Source organism: Pipistrellus hanaki, assembly GCF_964339955.1.
Source record: "Pipistrellus hanaki genome assembly, chromosome: 5".
NCBI lineage: Eukaryota > Metazoa > Chordata > Mammalia > Chiroptera > Vespertilionidae > Pipistrellus > Pipistrellus hanaki.
This window is the reverse complement of record NC_140507.1, coordinates 77,525,860-77,542,110: the sequence shown is the minus strand read 5'-3', so window position 1 is coordinate 77,542,110 and position 16,251 is coordinate 77,525,860. Positions and strand designations below refer to the sequence as shown.

At 42.4% G+C, this 16,251-nt stretch overlaps 1 protein-coding gene across 1 annotated transcript; it reads left to right on the top strand.

Moving 5' to 3' along the window:
* The first annotated feature begins 6,600 nt into the window (after nucleotides 1-6,600).
* Nucleotides 6,601-12,004, top strand: LOC311623717 (methyl-CpG-binding domain protein 3-like 2B). Its single transcript, XM_084886106.1, has 2 exons — nucleotides 6,601-6,660; nucleotides 10,393-12,004. Exons 1-2 carry the CDS (start codon nucleotides 6,616-6,618, stop codon nucleotides 10,978-10,980), a joined length of 633 nt encoding a protein of 210 aa, XP_084742232.1. The 5' UTR covers nucleotides 6,601-6,615; the 3' UTR covers nucleotides 10,981-12,004.
* Nucleotides 12,005-16,251: the final 4,247 nt, after the last annotated feature.

Here is a 16,251-nt window from a genome sequence, read left to right as displayed (position 1 = left end):
CTGGCCAGGCTGGCAGGACCCATCCATGCACAGATTCATGCACTGGATCTCTAATACACACACACACACACACACACACACACACACACACACATTGTGGCCAGATTATTATGTGTTCAGAGATCATAATAATCTGGCCACTCAGTGTTTTCCTCTCTGAGTTTTCCTATTGCTTTTGGTGTTTTATTGCAAAGGAACTAGGAGATGGATTTAGATCTGTTAATAAATATATCTTAAATTTCATTATGCCTCTTGAAAATGTGAGTGTATTTGCCAATGAAAGAAACTGTTTCTGGAAATTATAAAGTGTATTTGCCAATCTGAGGAATGTTTCTTACTTCCTTGTCACTAAAAAGATCAACGTGTCTAAGAGTTAAGAATTCTAATTAAATTGGGGGGGAAATTGTGTGGTTTTGGTAATATAGGATTGAAAGTAGGCTGTTCTAACATTGGTTATTTCTGAATGAGTTAAAAAGAAACAAACTCAGCCAGCCAGTGTGGCTCAGTGGTTGAGCATTGACCTATGAACCAGGAGGTCACGGTTCAATCCCCCATCAGGGCACACACCCAGGTTGCAGACTTAGTTTGCCATGTTGTTCTAAATTTCTCCAGAAAATGAGAAGGAACTGCATGCAGCTGGCTGAATGGAAATATTCTTGGGGAGAAGCACTGCTCTTATCTGATGTAGTATTTACCGCAGATTCGGCCCTTCTTTTCTCTTTGTCTGAGTTGATGGGTTGGAAGTTTATTGGGAACTTAAAGCTCAGAGAAAAGGAAGAAGTGTTAATGTAAAAAAACAACAACATTGAAACCTGTAAAGAATTTTTGGGAGTTTATTTGAGCCAAAATGTCGACATATGCCGGGAAGCAGAACCTCAGCGGATTGAGATAATGCTCCGGAGAATGGCCTTTGTGTTTGTCATTTTGGCAAATTACTAGAAGATGGCAGTTTTGGATGAAAAAAGGTACACATTTCTTTACCGTTTATAGTCATTCCTCACTCCACTACAGCTTTGCCCACACCAGTGTCCTCTGTGCCTTTCATTGTAAACACATCTCTTAGTTTCCAACCAAATGCAAAAATTAATGAAAAGTTTAGACATTCGGCCGAAACAGGTTTGGCTCAGTGGATAGAGTGTTGGCCTGCAGACTGAAGGGTCCCAGGTTCGATTCCGGTCAAGGGCATGTGCCTTGGTTGCGGGCACATCCCCAGTAGGGGGGAGGTTTGCAAGAGGCAGCTGATCGATGATTCTCTCTCATCTACGTTTCTAACTCTCTATCCCTCTCTCTTCCTCTCTGTAAAAAAAAAAATCAATAAAATATATATCTAAAAAAAAAGAATCAACCAATGAATACATAAATAAGTTGAACAACAAATTGATGTTTCTCTCTTTCTCTCTATCGATCGATCTATCTATCTCTATGTCTCTTTCTCAAATCAATAACAAATAAATTATATAAATTAAAATAACAAATCCACTTAAAAAAAAAAGTTTAGACGTTCGAATATTTTATAAGCAAATCGAGTGATTTGATTTTTAACTTGAAAGTCTTAGTGACCCTTGTGTTTCTGACCTGAGCACAAGGGAAGCCCATTGGCAGTTTCTCTGCACCAGGCCGACTGCCAGCACCGATGGCTACAGTTCACACATGGTCCTCACCTGCTCACACAGAAATCCGCGGATCACTGAGGACAAGGGGACCGGGCGGCTGGTTTCAACACAGACTTGAGCTCCAGAGATGCTTTTTTGTCCGGGGGGGTGGGGGGGGGAGGGCACAAAGATTGCTTTGAGGCCCTTCCCCGGGGGAATACAGTTGTTGGGCAGAAAGACCACCTGTTCACCTTTTGGGTTTGTGTTCACTGATTTAGGCTGTACTGAGGGCAGACGCCCCCTGGTGGACTTGACTGGATTCTACAGCCAAGAGGAAGCAAGCAGCTTCCTGCTGGCGCATTTGACTTGCAGAACTCAGGTGGCTGGATGGAGATTGTATGTGACTCCCTGGAAATGGGCTTATCACTTAGGGCTGAATTGTAAATAATTTCCACAGTAAACTCAAGACTTTAGAGATTTTAAGGCCCTAGAGCAGGGTTTCCAAGCTCAGCACTCTTAACATTGGGACGGGATAATTTTTTATGGTGGGTCTGGGCTGGGCATAGAATATTGGACAGCATCCCTGACCACTACCCTCCAGATGTCAGGAGACCGGCCTCTCCCTCCTAATTTGTGGGAATTAAAGTGTCTCCAGACACTATCAGACGTGGGGGAAGGGTGGGGAGGGGAGCACAGGCCTCCAGGTGGGTGATGGAGGGGACTGACTGTCTGAGGAGGGGCTGGCCTGGTGCTGAGCGGGAGGAAACAGCAGCTGCAGGCTGGCCCTAGGGAACAGCTGAGCCCCAGGGGAGGGAACAGGGCTCAGGGAGGGGTGGAGGGGCTCTGAGTCCTGACAGGGATGCCTGGGGTCCAAGTCCCTCCCCTGGGTCAGAGGGAACCTGGGCCCCTGTCACTGACCCAGGTCTGTCCCTCAGGCAGCTGTGGCTGGCAGAGCTGAGAAGAAAGCCATCACTGCCCAGGGTGGGACCTCGACTTCTCACCACCCTGTGGGCCTCCAGCAACGCCTGCTGCTTCCTGGGGTCCTGGTCCTGGGGTCCTGGTCTCCCTGGCTGTGCTGAGAGCTGGACATGGAGGGACTGGGGCTGCCGCGGTGGGCGGGCAACTGGTCCTGGCCTCTAGGGTCCAGGGGTTTTAGTTTGTGCACAGTCCTAGTAAGTCCTAGATTTATTGGACCTCAATTTAATGGATTTCTGATTTAACGGACAAACTTTCTGGTCCATATGTCATATATAAAAATTAACACTCTACTCATTTTTTTAAATATATTTTATTGATTTTTTACAGAGAGGAAGGGAGAGGAATAGAAAGCTAGAAACATTGATGAGAGAGAAACATCCATCAGCTGCCTCCTGCACACCCCCTACTGGAGATGTGCCCGCAACCAAGGTACATGCCCTTGACCGGAATCCAACCTGTGACCTTTCAGTCCTCAGACCGACGCTCTACCCACTGAGCCAAACCGGTTTCAGCGCCCTGTTCATTTTTAAATGCTTTCACCCAAGATTTGCTTACAATTAAATCAACAGGTTATGTTTTGTTATTAATTCACTGTTATTTTAAACAAATTTTAGCCAATAGGCCATATGCTGAGAAAAACCACTGTAGTAATTACATGATTAACTATTACATACCTACAATTATAGTCTGCATATTTAAAACCAAGAGTCCCTGCTGGAAAACAATATCCAGGGAATGATTGTCAGGTGATCACACTGCATTGTGGGTAATTTGTTCTGTTATCCTGTGGCGTGACTTTCTGCAGCATTTTGGGGGGTTTTGATCTTTATTGTGGGAAATATTACAGATGTCCCCTCTTTCCTATCATTGAGCACTTCTAGCCCCACCCTGCCCCTGCCCCAGGCCCTCACCACACTACGATCTGTGTCCCTGGGTTATACACATCTGCTTGCCAGTCCTTTGGTTAATCTCCTCACACCCACCCACCCAGCCCTGCCTTCCCCGAAGCAGTTTAAATGCCTGCTGGCTGCAATTCCCCCAGGGCAGCTCAGCCAAGCCCCAGCCTGTGCGTTAGTGACAATTCCCAGGGAACTGAAGGTTTTACGCTCAGTGAAATAAGTCAGACAGAGAAAGACAAATATGACATGTTTTCCATGATATGTAGAATATAGAGAACAGAATGGGAGGGGATTGATAATTCTCAAGGGGAAAAGGGTGTCTATGTGGGGGGTATGGGAAGAGATTGAACAAAAATCATATACCTACGGATGAGGACAGCGGAGGAAGAGGTAAGGGCAGAGGGTGGAGTGGGTACCAGGTGGAGGGGAGCTATGGGAGGAGGGAGGAAAAGGTGAAACAATTGTAATAATCTGAACAATAAAGATTTAAAAAAAAAAAAGAAGAAGAAGAAAATACATATAGAATATAGAGAACAACATAAATGAACAACAACTTGCCCAGTTGGTATGGCTCAGTAGTTGAGCATTGACCTATGAACCAGAAGGTCACGGTTCCATTCCTGGTCAGGGAACATACCAAGGCTGCGGGCTCCATCCCCAGTGTGGGGCATGCAGGAGGCAGCCAGCTGATGAATGATATTCTCTCACCATTGTTTCTAACTCTCCCTCCCTCTCTTGTCCTCCTTGAAATCAATAAAAATTTATTTAAAAATCAACAATGGAAACAGACTCATATATACAGAATACAAACTGATGGCTGCTAGTTAGGAGGGGGATTGCTTAAAAAGGAGAATAAATTAAAAAGTCAAATTAGTAGCTATTAAGTGGTCATAGTTATAATGTACAGCATAGGAAATAGAGTCAATAATATTGTAATAACTATGTATGATGCCAGGTGGGTACTAGACTTATTGAGGGGATCACTTCTTAAATTATATAAATGTTTAACCACTATGTAATATACCTGAAACTATTATAAACTAATATTGAATGTAAATATATATATATATATATATATATATATATATATATATATATATATATATATAATTATGTTAAATGGCTGAAAAGAACCTAAAGTGAATGAGCCCTAGCTGGTTTGGCTCAATGAATAGAGTGTCGACCTTCGGACTGAAGGATCCCAGGTTTGATTCTGGTCAAGGACACATGCCCGGGTTGCTGACTCAGTCCCCAATAGGGAGCATGCAGGATGCAGCTGTTTAATAATTCTCTCTAATCATTGATGTTTCTCTCTCTCCCTCTCCCTTCCTCTCTGAAATCAATAAAGAAATATATATATTTCAAAGGCATTGGAGAAGACAAAGACCAAATAAGCAAGAATATGGTGTAAACATAAATATGATAGACATCAACAGAGCACCATTTTGTAAATGTTAAAAGAACCCTCACATCAAATCAGAATTCTATATCCAAAAACAATATTTCCCAAAATAAAGATGTCTTAAGGAACATTTAAAGTGCAACACTTGCTAGCCATTTTTAATTAGAAAAAAATATTAAGTCCAAAAGAAAATAAACCCAGATTAATAAACAAGAATGTAGAAAGAAATGAAGAGGGAAGGAAAAGAGAATTTATAAGTAAATAATCAATTTAGTTCTATGAAGCAATTTTTGAAATCTCTCATGAAGATGAAAGTATTGAATATATGAAGAATTAAAATGCATGACAACAGTAATGAAAATGTCAGAAGCTTAAAAATAGACTTGAAGGGGTTCTAAGGTTTTAGATTTGGGGTGGTGGGAAAAGTAATTAACTGTGATATAGTATTTAATTAAAGGATAGATGATTTAATCATTAATATAATGACACAAAGATTTGTGCACAATTGCAACTAACAAGTTAATAGATGGAACAATGGAATAAAATAGTTAAATCAATGTCAGTGAAGTAGAAAGTAAAGAAATATTATTTAATGAGATCAAAGGGAAGTAAAAGAGTAAGATGGTTGAGTAATATCAAATTTATCAGTAATTACGTAAAAGGCAAATGTACAGAATATTAGATTACTTTTTTGTTGTTGATGTTAATCCTCACCCAAGGCTATATTTATTCCATTTAGTTTTTGTTAAGAGAGAGAAGGGAGGGGGGAGAGAAAGAGAGAAAGAGAGAGAGAGAGAGAGAGAGAGAGAGAGAGAGAGAGAGAGAGAGAGAGAATCACAATAAGAAAGACACCTTGATTACTTGCCTCAAACACAACACCAACAGTGGCCAAAGATCAACCCTGCTACCCAGGTGTGTACTCTTAAGTGGATTAGAACCCTCCACCCTCAGCCTAAGGGCTGATGCTCTATAACTCAGGAGTAAAACTGGATTAGAGCTATTGGCTTACTACAAATGGCTGTATCATGCATTATATAGAATTATTAATAAGAATTTTGGGTATTCTCTTAATAAACATTTACACAGTCTCTATGCTATTCTATTAAGATATGAACTGCATCATGGAAATTTTTGTGCATAGAAACTTCCATGCCTGTTCTTTTTCTTTTTAAACACATAGGAATTGTTTTATTAATTTTCTCAAATATATTTTTATTGATTTCAGAGAAGAAAGGAGTGGGAGTGAGAGATAGAAACAGCAGTGATGAGAGAGAATCATTGATTGGCCACTGCCTCCTGCTCATCCCAGCTTGTCCTCCACTGGGGATTGAGCCTGAAATCCAGGCAGGTACCCTTACTGGAAATCCAACCATGACCTCCTGGATCCTAGGTTGACCCTCAACCACTGAGCGATACCGGCCAGGTCCACTCTGTTCTTATGGAATGTAGCCATACAGGGTCTTAAAATCATTCAAATGTTGACAGGAACTGCAAATAACATCCCTTCCATAAGTGGATTACTTTCTGAAAACAGAAACAGTGTGGAACAGTGTCAATAATCCCATCTTTTTGTGTTTTTTGTATAAAGATTTAGGAACGAGGTGGATATGAGACAGGATTACCTACTGATGGGGTTATCCCATCCGCCATAAAAGGGGACTCCGAGGAGAAAGCCACTGCAGTTTGGAGCAAGCCACAGGCTGTCTGCATGTCAGGAGTGGCCCAGCAACACAGCTCAGCAGCCATGGAGGAGCCTGGGTCAATCACGGAGACAAACCAGCCTTCTCTGGTGAGTACAGATTCCCTATCAGCAGCCAGACCATCCATTGTATGCTTTTCCTTTTGTGAAACCTCGGGAACTAGTAGACTGTTGCTCCTAAATCAGAAAGTGTCTTCCTCAACACCATTTCTTAGGTGTTAATGTTTGTTAAGTAATGTTCAAAGTGTTGTACTTTTTAGTACATAAAGCTTCCTTGGGTTAATAGGCCTGATTTTTTTGTTCTGTCTTGGCTTTGTATTTTATTGGTTGGTTGTTTTTGTTTTTTCTTGAGAGAGAGAAAGAGAGGAGGGGAAGGGAGGGGGAGAAAGGGGAAGGGTGGGGAAGGGAGGGGAGAGTGAGAGTGAGATCTCCCGTTGTAGGGTTGAGCCCACACCAAGTTATGTGTCCTGACCAGGAATGGAACCCACAAACTGAGCCATGCAAGCCAAGTGGTTCTGCTTTATATTTTGTGTTGCTATTTTTTAAATTATATATAGATTTCAGAGAGAGAGAAACCTCAATGAGGAGAGAGAGGTCATTGATCAGCTGCCTCCTGCACATCCGACACTGGGAATGGGCCCACAACCCAGGCATATGCCCTGACCAGGAATTGAACCACGACCTCCTCGTTCATAGGTGGATGCTCAACCACTAAGCCACACTGACCGGGCTTTGCTTTGTTTTTAACTAATATCCATCTCACTAGAAATTAGAGGCTGTGTTTGACCCTGCACTGTTCGTTTGTTGTTGTTTTTTTAATATATTTTTATTGATTTTTTACAGAGAGGAAGGGAGAGGGACAGAGTTAGAAACATCGATGAGAGAGAATCATCGATCAGCTACCTCTTGCACACCCCCTACTGGGGAATGTGCCCGCAACCAAGGTACATGCCCTTGACCGGAATTGAACCTAGGGCCTTTTCGTCCGCAGGCTGACACTCTATCTATCCACTGAGCCAAACCGGTTTCAGCAACCCTGCACTGTTTAAATTGTGCACCTCTCTGGAAAATGTTTGCATCCAGTGTGCTTGGTCATTTAAACCAAAATTTAGGCCTATGCTGGTTTAGCTCAAGAGATACAGCATCGGCCTGTATACCCAAGGATTCCAGGTTCAATTCTCATCAAAGATAGTTCAGTTACCTTCCAGGGCATGTACCTCAGTTGTAGCTTCTACCTGACCTGGGCCCTGGTCAAGGCTCATGCAGGAGGCAATCACTGATGTGCTTCTCTCGCATATTTATTTCTCTCTTGTCTTTCCCTCTCTTTCACTCTTTCTAAAAATCAATGGGAAAATGTCCTCAGGTGAGGATTAAAAAAATAAATTCAGTCCTGTAATCAGATGTGTCAGCAGTTAGTTTTTCCTTAATCTCTTTGGCATCAATAATTGTAGTTCATGTCTTTCTTTTTCCCTCCTAACCGCTCATCCTCCATCCATCCTCTCCTTCTCACAGTCTCTGTCCTGGCCTGACTGTTTCTCACATCACTTACTTATACCTAAACACCATGTCAGACATGCTTTAGTCCAGAAAGGCACTGGCTTACACAGGATATTAGCACCAACAAGTGACTCCAGGGGACCCTGAGTTAGTGCTGAATTATTTGGGGAAGGGGTGACACCTGGTCTCTTGAGTCCCAGATACTAACAATAATAGGTTGAGTGGGCAAATGGCTATCTGAGCCTCAGGGTTGAAGGTAGATTACACTGATTCCATGGGCATATCTAGTTCATTAATGGTTTTTTGTACCCAAAGGAATGAATGGGATGGCCCAGAAAGGGTGTGGATGTAGAACAGATGTGAGAGCCGGACTGACTTCTAAGAAGCATTGCTTGTGTTAAACCAGATTAAAGGGCGGAGATTAACAGGGAGGAGTAGGAGGAGAGAAGGAGGATTAGGCAGGTTTTTTACAGTGGAGGTCTGTCCAAAAAAAGGAAACTGATGAAAAGATTTCTGAGTTACAATAAAACCTCAAGATAACATTAATTTGGGCAAGGGGAGGGGAGTGTCGATGTAGCTGAAAGTCTCTTCTGTAATAAAGTAGGCTTTCCCAATGTATGTTAAAAAATTGACAAATAAACTTGGGACGGATGTGGCTCGTTGGCTGAACATTGACCCATGAACCAGGAGATCACAGTTCAAATCACTGTCAGGGCACATGCCCACGCTGTAGGCTCAGGGATTCACCATAACTGGTGTGCAAGAGGCAACTGAAGGAACATTTAACCCTTGCCAATTTGGCTCAATGGATAGGGTATTTGTCTATGGACTAAAGGGTCCCAGGTTTGATTCCCGTCAAAGGCACATGCCCAGGTTTCAGGCTCCACCACCAGTAGGGGTGAGCAGAAGACAGACAATCAATGATACTCATTACTGATGTGTCTATCTCTCCTTGTCCCTTCCTCTCTGGAATGAATAAAATATATTTAATACATTTTTTTTAAAAAGAAACATTTAACAAATTAGCCCTTCTATTTTCACCTAGGTAGACCCATTTGTGTAATTAAAATTAAGTATTCATAAATGTTTAATTTCACAGAAAACTACTTTTCTATTATATTACAGCACTTTCAAATATATGCTGAATAGATCTAGTAAATGAATGTCCCCCCGAGCATTGGCCTGCAAGCATTAAAACTGCTGCAAAAAGTCACTCCAGGGTCCTATATCCCAATTATTTCCCATGATGCAGTGTGATCACATGCTGATCATTCTTTGAACACTGCTGACCAGCAGTGACTTTTGGATTGAAAAATGAAGACTATAGTTGTAGACATGTAATACTTATTTATGTTAGTAACATTGCTACAGTGGTTTTTCCAACCTTTGGCCTATTTGCTGAAATTTGTTCAAAGTAACAGTGGCTCAGTCTGCACAGCTCAATAGTTGAGCATCAATCTATGAACCAGGAAGTCACTGTTCAATTCCCAGTTGGGCATATGCCTGAGTTGTGGATTTGATCCCTAGTGTGGGGCATGTAGGAGGCAGCCAGTTAATGATTCTCTCTCATTATTGATGCTTCTATCTCACTCTACCTTCCACTCAAGTCAATAATGAAAATTATTTAAAAGTAACGGAATTAATAATAAAATATAACCTGTTGATATAATTATAAGCAAATCTTGGAGAAAAACATTTTAAAATGAACAACATGTTAAATATTCATGTATGGCATATGGACTGGGAATTCTGTCCATTAAATACTAAGTCTGTTAAATCATGGTCCAAAAATTGAGGGTTTACTGTACTTATGAACCAAAAAATATCTGAGTAAAGAAGGGACTAGGGTGTGCAAGTGAACGTAGGTATTGGGGGGTTGAAAGTCTAACCCAGTGAAGTCCTTAGACTCTTATCCACCATTAGAGGATATCAGCATCTGTGGAGTGGACATTGACAAACAAAGAAAGAGGGAACCATCTTCAGAGGAAGTTGGTGGAGGAAATGGTCTGGAATTGAAACGAGATAATGACCTTGATTCTTCTGTTCTTGTCTCATATCAGCTTGAGGTCCCAGGATCTCGCTGTTAATGTGCAGTGCCTGTGCTCTCAGCATCAGCATCTGGGAACACCGAGGGATATAAATTCTTGGCCTTGCCCCAGTCCTACTTGGGTTGAGGTCCACAAAACTGAGTTTCAACCACTTTCCAGATGACTGCGATGAACAGACACACTTCTCCAGAAAGAGAGGAGGGTGGGGAGTCCAAATGCAATGGAAGTCCTTACCTCCCGCTTTACTCAAACTTGACATTTCATTTTGTTTCCAAAGGGAAGGCTCCGGAGAAGCATCATGCCCCAGACTTTAGCAAAGAAGAGACAACTGGTTGTAGCCATGAGCAAGCGGAGACGTCGGGAAAGGACGGAACAGCCAAGGAGGCTCACCAGCTGCATTTTTAAAAGTCCAGTCTCCAAGGTCACTGCCCATCCTAACAACGAGGTCTGGCGCAGGCGGCAGGAGGGGAACATGGAGAAGCCGCAGCAGAGGAGTGCCTACAGGAGGCTGCAGGGGCTCCAGGCCTGCAGCAGTGAAGGGGAACCTATAAATACTGTGGATATGACAGATGTGATGAGAATAAGTGCACCAACAACGAAGGGTGAGCCCCTGGGCCGGGCTGGTCCTGGCTCTCTCTGCAGCAGCCACCAGCCCAGCGCAGCACAGTTGTTACATTGGGCACAGATGATTCCAGGGCTGGGCCTCTGTGGCCCACAGCTTCTGGGCATCCAACCGGTCACCCGTGGAGACATCCAGAAACAGAATAACAGAGTGAAGAGAGCAAGAGAGAGACTGGCTGCGGCTTTGAGGGAAGACAAGCTGGCCAGGGAGGCAGAGAGTCAGGAGTCAAAGAGAATGTTTTGATTTCATACAAATCTGATTTCATTGAACTTGCTATTATATCTCATTCTAACATAAAATATATCTATGTTTTAGTTTATTATTCTTTGTTATTATTCTCTGTTAAACCTCAGCTGAAGATATTTTTTATTTTGGCCAAATTCTAATTTATACTTAAGACATCTACACTAAGAAAAGAGAAAAATGCTAATTGACCATACCTTCACTATGCTCGCAGCCAATCAGGAGTGATATACAACTTAAGCCAACAAAGGTAGAGGACAATTTGCATATTCAGGGGGGAAGGGCTGTGTCTGACACTGCTGCAGGGTTCAGTCCACCATGGGGAACTGGGAAGGCCAGGCGGGCAGCTCCTAACACCACCAGCTGGGTCAAGGTCGCCATTGGTAACCAGGAAGGCAGGGATGGGGGTTGGAGGCAGCACCTGACACCACCTTCAGGGTGCAGGCCAGGCAGGTTGAGCCTGACGCTACCTGCTGGGTCAGGCCACCATTGAGGGCCCAGGTAGGCAGGGTTAGCCAGGGTCTCTGGGATCAGTCTGCCCTGGGCCGCCTGTGGACACCAGTGGAGCAGGATGGGGTTGAACATTTTAATGAAAATGGGATGCCTGTGTCCCAGCCCACCAGGCCCAGACTATGGCGAGGAGGGGGCAGTGGGCAGTTAGTAGGCACCAGGGCTTGGAAGGGACTGGCAGCAACCTGCAGGCATGCTGCCAAGAAGAGAAACTGAACCATGATGCAGAGGGCTGGCTGATAGAGGCGTGAAAAGGTACAGACGAAGCGGCTCTTACTGGCTCTGAGCTGGACAGCCTGATGGACTAAATCGCCTTTCTGAAGAAGGTGCATGAAGAGGAGATCGCTGAGCTGCAGGTGCAGATCCAGTATTCTCAGATCTCTGTGGAGATGGATATGTTCTCCAAGTCCAACCTCTCTGCAGCACTCAAGGACATTAACGTCCAGTAAGAGAAGCTGGCTGCCAAGGACTTGCAGAATATAGAAGAATGGTACAAGAGCTGCTCACCATGCTGACCAAGAGCACTGCCAAGAATACCTACGGGGTGTGTGCTGCCAGGAGATCAAAGCATGCCGGCGCATGAACTGAGCTCTGGGAATATAACATTCTGAGGTGACTCAGGCTGGACATTAAATGTTGTGCTATGACTTTTCTCCTTATGCAGAGTATCTGTTTGTTTGCAGAATGGATTCCTGGCTTGCTGCCAGCCTGGGCATGGTACATGCTTATGAGTTCAGGATCTATGACAATGTGAATAATTCAGATGTTTACAATAAAAATACATGAATTCACTGATGTTAGTGTTAAACTTCATGGAAAAAATAGTCCTTTAAATCTTTGATGGTTAGAAATTAAAGACCTCAACTCATGTGCAATAAACAGTAAATAAAGTTACACTGAATGACAAAAAAAAAAAAAAAAAATACATTAGGGGCCAGGAAACATTCAAAAAACTGGGGAACCATTCCCAAATCAGGAAGGGAAGTCACAAGGTGTATATTGCTATGAATACAGTAGTTTCTACTACTTACAACATATATAATGTAATACACTAGATGCCTTCCTATTGCATGAAATTATGTATTCTCATAGAGTAATACTGGTACATATGTTATAGTTATGGCAGAATGTCATATCCTATCTATATTAATAAAAGGGTGATATGCTAATTAAACCATGATGTCTTCCAGAAGTCCTTCCAGGTGGCAGGGCCCACGCAGAGGCAATTAGGAGTGATTAGACCAGGAGCGGAAGACAGTTGGGGATGATCAGGCCAGGAGGGGAGGGCTGTTGGGGGTGATCAGGCAGGTCGGCAGAGAGGACCAGTTGGGGATGAGCAGGACGACAGGGGGTGCAGTTAGGGGTAATCAGGCCAGCATGCAGAGTGGTTAGGGGTGATCAATCAGGCAGGCAGGTGAGCAGTTAAGAGCCAGCAGTCCCAGATTGCAAGGGGGTTGTCTGACTGCTAGTTTAGGCCCAATCCCACAAGGGTCTCAGATTGTAGAGGATGCAGGCCAGACTGAGAGACACTGAGAGACACTTTTATATATATAGACTAGTATCCCAGTGCAAGAATTTCATGCACTGGGCTACTAGTCTATATATATAAAAGGCTATTATGCAAAGTGTCTCCTTGGACTGGGAGAACAGGAGTTAGATCACTCACTATGATGTGCACTGACCACCATGGGATGGTGCAGAGCATGGCAGGCTACCAGCAGGAGGCTGGGGAGGGGGAAGCCACATGGTAGTGGAATCCAGTTGGTGAGTGAAGGAAGAGAGTGGGAGGTGGGGAACCTGATCAGCCCTCATCAGTGGCCAGAACTAGGTACCCTATCAGTGCACAAATTTCATACACAAAGCCTCTAGTTATAATAAAATGTAATTATTGTTTATACTAATTACATCATCTGTCACTAAAAACTACCTTAGTGATACGCTTAGAGTGAACCTTAGATTCTTAAAAAGGAAATGTCTGGAAACATTTTACATGGAGAGAACCACCTTGGGCCTGAAACTAGGTCCTGAGTCAAGAAACTTGTTCACCTGCTCACAGCATCAGGGACATTTTAATCTTTCCATCAACACCCCTTATAACAGATTATAATTCCAGCAGCAAAAAATAAGAAAATAAATAAATAAATAAATAAATAAATAAATTCTAGCAACAAAAAAAATCACAGCAGAGTTGATCTGAACACTGCCATGTAACAACAAAATTCAATTATAAAGTTGTGATTGGTAATTAAAATCTATGAATAAAATCTATGCCTTAATATTTTTAAGCATTGGAATACTTCATATAGTCACAGCAGAATACACAGGTTTTTTTCAAGTTCACATGGGAATCTTCACCAAGACTGAACATATCCTGGCATATTAAATACACTTTATTTTTTTCGCGATGCAATAGCAGAAAGCCTGTATTCCATGCTAGCATGGGATTAAATACACTTTAAACACATTTGAAAGAACAGAAGTTATAAAATAAGTGCTCACACCAGGCATTAATCTAGATAGCAATAGCAAAAGAGTGGAAAACATTCGTGTATGTGAATATTCAACAATGCACTTCTAAATAATACATTGTGTAAATGACATTTTACGGGAAATATGAAACATGCTCAAAAATTATTCAAAAGTTGAGAATGTTTACATGGATTCCAAAGAGTGGATGGATGGTACTCAGATATCATGTAATCTGTTAGTACTTCCCTAATCCCTTTGTCATCAATACTTGCAGCTACTTTCTTTCTTTATCCCTTCTAACCTCTCATCCTCTATCCTTCCTTCTTTTAGCGAGGATTACACAGGAATCAAAGAAAACATCTCAAGAGAAATTTAAAAAAAATTATTTGACTTAAGTAAAATAAAATTATAACTTCTCAAATATTGTGGGAGGTAGCAAATGTAATGCCTAGAGGAAAATGTATGCCATTGGACAAATATACTAGAAAAGACCAAATTATGTAGGCATTTATTTTAGACAAAGTTCATTAAACTCAAAACTAGCCATCTAGCCGGTGTCACTCAGTTGGTAGAGTTTTGTCTCCTGCACCAAGAGGTTGTCAGTTTGATTCCCTATCAGGTCATATGCCCAGGTTGTGGGCTCAATTCCCCAGTCGGAGACAGCCAATCCATGTTTCTCATCGATGTTTCTCTTTCTCTTTCTCTCACTTTTTCTTTCTCTAAAAAGTCAATAAAACATAATTTTTGAAAAGCAAGAAGAATTAAATAATAAAAATTGGAAATCAATATAATTGTGGGAAATAAAGAGAAATTTTAAAAAGCTGCTTTTGGACAAGATTAATAAAATTTATAAACATTTAGTAAGCAGTATGACTAAGAAAAGAGGAGAAAGAAATTACATCATAGGCTCAATGGGTAACTCTATTGTAAGGTCTACAGTTAAGGAGTCTCTGAGGATACTCCAGGTGCCTGCTGTATGCTAATATATCTCATTCTAATATAAATTGCATTGTTGTTTTAATTTTATTTTTGTTAAACCGTATCTGATTTTTACAGAGAGGAGTAGAGAGTTAGAAACATCTATGAGAGGGAAACACAGATCACCTGCTGCTGCATGCCCCCTACTGGGGATTGAACACACAACCAACATACATGCCCTTTACCAGAACTGAACCCAGAACCCTTCAGTCTGCCGACTGATGCTCTATCCACTGAGCAAACCCAGTTAGGCCCCATTGATTATTTTAGAGAGAATGGAAGGAAGGGAGAGAGAGAGAGAGAGACATCAACTGACTGCCTCCTGCACACTCCCTACTGGGTATGTGCCTGCAACCAAGGTACATGCCCTTGACTGAAATCAAACCTGGGACCCTTGAGTCCACAGGCCAACACTCTATCCACTGAGCCAAACCAGATACGGCTCTTTTTTTTTTTTTTTTCTTGATTCTTTTACGGAGAGGAAGGGAGAGGAATGGAGAGTTAGAAACATCAATGAGAAATATCCATCATCTGCCTCCTGCACACCTCCTACTGGGGATGTGCCCACAACCAAGCTACATGCCCTTGACCAAAATCAAACCTGGGACCCTTCAGTCTGCAGGGTCTATCCACTGAGCCAAACCAGTTAGGAATAACTTTAGATTCTTATGAAGGAAATGTCTGGGAACATTTAACATGGAGAGAAATATATTGTAGCTGCTGCCTCATTGTCTTGGCCCTGATACTAGGTCCAGAGTCAAGAAACTTGTTTACCTGCTCACAGCATAGGGCATATCATAACCTTTCAATCAACACATGATGAACAGTATTTGGTGGGGGAAAGTGTCAACTTACAGAAGTGAGGTAAATTTCTTTCACTAGGTCAAGACAGAAAATGAGTGATGAGAGTGCAGGTCATTCCAAACTTCCTTGAACTAAAATAAAATAATAATAATCTGTTTTTATTGATTTCAGAGGAAGGGAAAGGGGGAATGGGCTAGAAACATCAATGATAAGAATCATTGATCAGCTCCCTCTTCCACACCCCCTACTGGGGACCGAGCCTGCAACCCAGGAATTTGCCCTGACCAGGAATCAAACCTTGACTTCCTGGCTCATGGGTCTATATTCAACCACTGAGCCATACTGAACTTGAACTTTTGAAAGAGCATTTGTATCAGAGCTTCTGGGCCAGAGAAGATGTCACCTCAATTATTCCTTGGATGATTGCCTTTACGTACATATCCACACCTCTGAGGTGTTTCCACTGGGGAAATCACAGTAGATTCACAATAGAGACCACTCTACGCAAAG

Bases quoted from the DNA above. Each gene is read 5' to 3' on its own strand.
- LOC311623717 (XM_084886106.1), top strand. From the start codon at position 6,616: ATGGAGGAGCCTGGGTCAATCACGGAGACAAACCAGCCTTCTCTG. The intron at 6,661-10,392 runs GTGAGTACAGAT...TTGTTTCCAAAG, and splicing joins AGACAAACCAGCCTTCTCTG to GGAAGGCTCCGGAGAAGCAT.